A 6,002-nucleotide genomic window follows, 5' to 3' on the forward strand; every position below is an offset into this window, starting at 1 on the left:
ATCTATTACCAGGATAATAGAGCAGTGACCTAGGAATATGACAAACCCAAGTTCTACTTCTAATTCATTCATAAATTTTAAAAAATAAATACTTGAATGCCTGTTATGTTCCCGGCACTGATTTAAGTACTATGGATACAGCAATGATTAATGGATACAGCAATGATTAAGACAAATCCTTGCTTAAATTCTCATGGGAGAAAGCGTCAATAAATAAAACAGTATTTCAGAAAACGTTTGCTATGCAGAAAGTAAAACAATTAGGTATTACAAATAACTAGTCATTAAACCAAACCCTGATGGTGAGGTGATTAAAGCGCTCGGCTGCTAACCAAAAGGTTGGTGGTTCATTCCTCAGGAGAAAGATGCTGTAGTCTGCTTCCATTAACGATTTACAGCCTTGGAAACCCTATGGAACAGTTCTGCTCTGTCTTACGGGGTTCGTTATGAGTCGGAATTGACTCAACAGCGGGGCCGGGGGCGGGGGGGGGGGGTTTGGTCATCAAACCTGGAACCAAACTATCCCATGAAGTCATTTGTAAACTAAACAGTTTAGCTCAATTAATGATGTTTGCCTTGAGCACTGCATTCAAAGAATTAGCTACATGTGACCCAACTGACCAACCGTGAGCCTACAGCACAGGTGAGCGCTTTAAGGGGCCGAGGGACAGCCGGCAACACTATGGGTGGAGACAGTGAGAAAGGCGACTCAGTGAGAGGTAAGGAGCCTCGGTCACTGAACCCGACACACGGTATGTTTTGTCATGTGTATTTTTCACCAAAATTTCAAAAAAAGATGTTTAGAAAGAGGTAGAAACAGTTTAAGCAAGGGAAAAACTAACTAGTCAGAAGCTCCTGCAGTCAGGGTACTCAGTCAAAACAGCAGAGTCCCCAACGACGGGATGACAGTGAGGAGGAGGGGAGAAGGGAGGACAGAGAAGTCCAGAGCGGCAGGGGGAGCAGTGTGAACCCGAGGTGGAACTGGCCAGGCCTGATCACAAGTCCAGGGCAGATTGCTCATCTGTAAAATGGAGGTGCTGGGCCAAGTAGGGCGCCCCGGGGGCACAGTGGTTAAGAGCTCAGCTGCTAACCAAAAGGTCATCAGCAGCTGGAAACCACCAGCCACTCCTTGGAGCCCCATGGGGCAGCTCCGCGCTGTCCTGTAGGGCCGCTAGGAGTCGGAATCAACTTGGTGACAACAGGTTTGGTTTGTCTGTTTGGACCAAGTAGGGTGGAAAAGCTGCTTTTGTAAAACACATGCTAACAGTAGGCCTGGATTTGTGGTTGAACTGTTCCTTTTCAGCACAAAGAAATGGCTTCACAAGCACACGTTCTAACCAGTTCAAAAAGCAACGCTCACACAGGGAAGACAAAGACTAAGAGAAGTAAACTCTGTTGTCTGGAATTGATGGTGGGGTAAGGGGGAAATACAAATTAATTGTAATTGACTTTCTAGACTTAACAGTATCCATAGAAACCACACAAAATAAAATGATCTCTGGCCATTCAGAAGGCAATTTCAAAGTGTTGCCATGTACCTCGAAGGCTGATGAGCAACAATTACCCGTAGGCACACCCACAGCAGCTTCCATCTGACGGTGCTTACTCCACGGAAGCAACGTTCTAGGTAACTGACTTGTACCCGTTCAACCTCCCGAGGTCGCTACTAGTATTAACTCCAGTGCACCCTCAGGAAGCAAGGCCGCTGGTGACAAGATGTTGGCAAGAAGGAAGAAAGGAAACTGTAATCCAAACAGTGGCCTTAAGCATTCTCCAGCCTCAGAGCTTATCTAAGCTCTCCCAAAGTGCAGAACGCAAGAGGAAAGTAACTGGGGGATTTTCATCAAACTTAGAGCTAAAGCAGACACATTAAGAGTTTTTAATTTGCCAGATATTCTTTTAATGAGAATTATAAAAGACAAAAACATCTTTTTTTTGCAAACTGTCTTTTTTAAACAAATGATTTGCTTTTAATTACAAATACTGTGTAAGACTATGCCTTCTTCTCCAAAACCAATAAATACAAGAACAAATTTTAAACATGTGATTTACCCAAAATATCTGAAAAAGGAAAAAAAAAGCCTGATTTTCTTTTTTTTAAAAATCAGAATTTATTCCCTAACCTTTCAAAAAATAAGTTTGAAGGTATGACTCAAATGGAAAAAAGAGACAGAACTGAGACCATTTTTTTAGCTGCTTTAAATAGCTTTTGATAATTCTTCCAATGTTACCTTTCCTTTCTGGAATTCTTATCTTCACAAAACAGCTGAATTTAAAATATTTCTAATTAACTGATCAATGGGGGAAAAGAAAATACCAAACACATATGTATAACTTCACCATAAACAATTATGCATATCAAAAAGACACTAACTTTAAAAAGGTACAAAAAAAGTAAGGAAAAACCTGAATTACAGAAAAGAAAGTCAAATTTATTTATTTAATGAAAAACTAGACTTAATAAAAATTAGCAAACACACACACACACACACACACACACACACGAAGAAAAACCACACACAGCAGCACTACGCAGTGACTCACAGAGGGCTCGGAAAGCAGCGGTCCAGGACCACTCCACATGGCTTGTCAGTTAAGGGGGAGAAAAAACCCAACACACACATACACACGTGCGCACACACACGCCGAAACAAAACAAAAAACCCCAGTATTTTTCAACAGTACAATCGATCTACAACAAACACAAATTCAGAATTATTTTACAATGCTTCCTGCAGAATCAACTTTCTTAATACAAAAGATGCCCGTCTTGGGAGGATATATATATATATATTTTCTCAGTGGTTTACTGTTGACTTATTTTTAAATATATTAGTGTTACTACATGCAACTGTTTCCTGTATTAACAGCCTTCCTTTTATTTACCTTCCCGCGTCTAGCTTCCACCTACTAAAGCAGTTTCCGGCTGGCAGGCGGACGGCTGCCTTACTCTCTGTGAAGTTGAATGCGACGTGTTAAACACTGGCCAGAGAAGGTCTGACTGCCATTTCAACACATGGAAATAGTTACATTGATGCCTAAATTGCCATTTTCTGCAAAAAGCTGTGCAATGCTGGTGTCAAAGACTAGACAGTCACTATTCATAATGGCCGTTGCAATTCCCTCATGAATAGACCGAGGAGTCGCTTCCCAAGTCAATCGCCGCCTGTGACCATTTAGCTCAAGTCGATAAGCAAAATTTTCAGCTTGCTTGCGCGTTCCTATCAGCTGTACAATTGCGAAGAACTGCTGGTGACCGTCGTATTTTTCCTGTTTCTCCAAGACTAACATGAAGTGAAAACCAAAACAGGACTGCATCATCACCCAGTCCACAGCACCAGGAAGATTAATGTCTGTAGCAAGGAAAACGATATCCTCTCCCTGCAGGGTTGTGATGGACTTGTGCTGATGCATCAGATGGGGCATGACAGCATCCAAGGAGCCCTGCCATTTACAGGAAGCACCAGGGCACGGACAGGAGTAAGGCCGAAACTCACAGAGCTCTTCGTGGTCTGCTTTTTCTGTGTGGGGCAGAGTTATTTCACAACCAGAAGAGGCATATTTACAAGGGAAAAGTACTGAATTGGCCACTTTCTCCATAGCCAAGTTGCGGATGGACCCCAACGGGCCCCGGCAAGTTGGACAACACGTGAGCTTTGGGCGACAGTTGCTACAAACAAGATGGCCGCTCTGACACTGAAGAATGGGTGGTAACACATAGTCAAAGCAGACTGGACACTCAAAAAGACTCGCCAAGTCATTGTTGGATGCGGTTGTGCCTGTGAGGGCAGGCACCCTCTGGGATGGGGTACACTTGGACGTCCCAGTGGGTAATGCTGTCGCGGTCTGACGGCTCATTTCTGTAAAAAAAATAAAAATAAAGAAAAACATAGAAATAAGAATAGTTACAACTATAACTTGTTTTACAAATAACATCTGCATACCAGAAATATTTGTACTGTGAGCAAAAGAACAAAGGAAAATAAATAGGGTTAAAAAATACATAAATTACACTAAATATGCATTTTGATTATTAGGAGTTACATTCTTCGAAATATTCTGGAATATGTTTAGAATTCCTTTTTAAAAACTAGAATTGCTACCAATTCCAAAACCACAGGGAATAAGAAATGCTAAAAGAGAAACTGAACTGTAAACAACTAAGAATCACCGTATGAGCAGCTTAAGTCCAATCACAAACCCTCCCTCTCTGAAGTCAATTACCCCACTCGGTCTCCTGATTCTGAGTCAGCTGCTGACAGTTCCAGGGGTGACAAGTGAGTCCTAGAGCTCCAATGCCGAACAGTCACGTGAACGCCTCCCCAGTGGTGGACAGTGTGTGTCCGAGTGGTGTATTTGGAGGATGAGGAGAGGCAGGCACGAGAGAAGGGCCTGCTGCCGTCCCAGCATCGTCTAAGAAATCTCCCTAAACACCCAACACTGGGTAGGCATCATCCTGTCTCCTGGGGGTCGGTGCCCCCCTCAAAAATGAGGGCCATCCTCAGTGGAAGTTTTTGTCAAGTCCTTAGAGAAAGTCAATCATTCTGTTCATTGCACATCAAACAATAACACGCCTCAGGGGAAGGAAAGTCAGAAGCTAAGGCCCGCGGAGGCCCGCTGGACACTGGGGCGGGGCTCAATGCGTAAGGAATTCCCTGCACCGAGGTTCGCCGGTGCTGCTGAAACACTCATTAGCAGTGAAACAACAAACATTATTTAAGAACTAAATGTTATCTGGAAGAAACGATCAACAGTAACTAACTAGTCAGGCTAAATCAAAGATAAACAAGCACCTTTTCCCAGGAATCTACCTTTGCCAGGATACGGCAGCTCACTGTCTACGGGGGAAGGGATGACAAAGATCAATTGTCTGCTGATGTCCTTCTAAGAATGTCAATAACTGTACACTAAGCCACAGTAAATTTAATGTTTTCTCTCAATTACAATTTTTACTCTGTTGCAAAGAATTTATCTTTCAAGAAAACGCTCGTTACCAATTTGACCAGGTAAATTCAATTTGGGGTCTAGATTACTCAAGTGGTTACCAATAAAACAAAAACCAAACCAAACCCGTTGCAGTCAAGTTGATCTCGACTCGCAGCAACCCTACAGGACAGAGCAGAACTGCCCCATAGGGTTTCCAAGGAGCGCCTGGTGAATCTGAACTGCTGAACTTTTGGTTAGCAGCCATAGCTCTTAACCACTACGCCAGCAGGGTCCTTAATCGGAGATGGAGGGTGTTTAAAAAAAAAAAAAAAAAAAATCAATTCCACTGTTACTAAGGGAATATTCTAAAGTTTGAGAGGAAACAAAAGCACAACAGAGTTCCTTCAAAACCTGGCTCATCAGAAGCCTGCGTCACCCAAGTATTCCACCCCAACAGGAGGGCTATACAGGAGCTCTACTGCAATCCATTTTCCCTCTGGGAAGACTGTGTGTCTGATGATCCATCCATTTTATGTCACTTGTAAAACAATGGCCTTAGTGTTGCCACAACACCCGAAAAGTCACCTGTGTGCTGCATGCCCAGTAAGCAACAGAATACTGGAAGGTAGTTCCTTGGGTACAAAGCGAGTCCAAGCCAGCAATGGCTTCCAAGTCACTAAACCAGTACAACTAAGCACATCACAGGGCAGTAAGCTGTTTCTACTGGACATGAGAGAGCTGTCGAGCAAGGAAAACACTATTGTTCAACTTCTTGACCTAGTTACGCATTTATCAATAGTTCACCCTCGTGTTACAATATATATTTTTCCAACTGTAGAATTTTTATTCCTATTCAAGGTGAAACGTGGCCAGTTATTTCCTGTGAATGGAGGCGTTACAGACTAGCAGCTGCTAAAAAAATCCCAAAACTCCCAAGGTGGAAAGTTCGCAGCCATACAGCAGCCCTGCAGTAGGCACCCACGACTCTAGCGTCTTGACAGCCCTGCAGCAGTCACGACAAAACCTCACGTTTGATTTAAAACGAGAGCAGATGGAACATCACGGCTCTATTACGC

At 43.1% G+C, this 6,002-nt stretch overlaps 1 protein-coding gene across 1 annotated transcript; it reads right to left on the reverse strand.

Annotated features, from left to right (window-relative positions):
* Nucleotides 1–1,201: 1,201 nt before the first annotated feature.
* SIAH1 (siah E3 ubiquitin protein ligase 1) lies at nucleotides 1,202–5,148 on the reverse strand. The gene has a single exon (XM_023726971.1). The coding sequence runs from the start codon at nucleotides 4,003–4,005 to the stop codon at nucleotides 3,010–3,012; it is 996 nt and encodes a 331-aa protein (XP_023582739.1). The 5' UTR covers nucleotides 4,006–5,148; the 3' UTR covers nucleotides 1,202–3,009.
* Between the last annotated feature and the right edge of the window lie 854 nt (nucleotides 5,149–6,002).

This window comes from Trichechus manatus, unplaced genomic scaffold, assembly GCF_000243295.1.
Source record: "Trichechus manatus latirostris isolate Lorelei unplaced genomic scaffold, TriManLat1.0 scaffold00014, whole genome shotgun sequence".
In the NCBI taxonomy this organism is placed as follows: domain Eukaryota; kingdom Metazoa; phylum Chordata; class Mammalia; order Sirenia; family Trichechidae; genus Trichechus; species Trichechus manatus.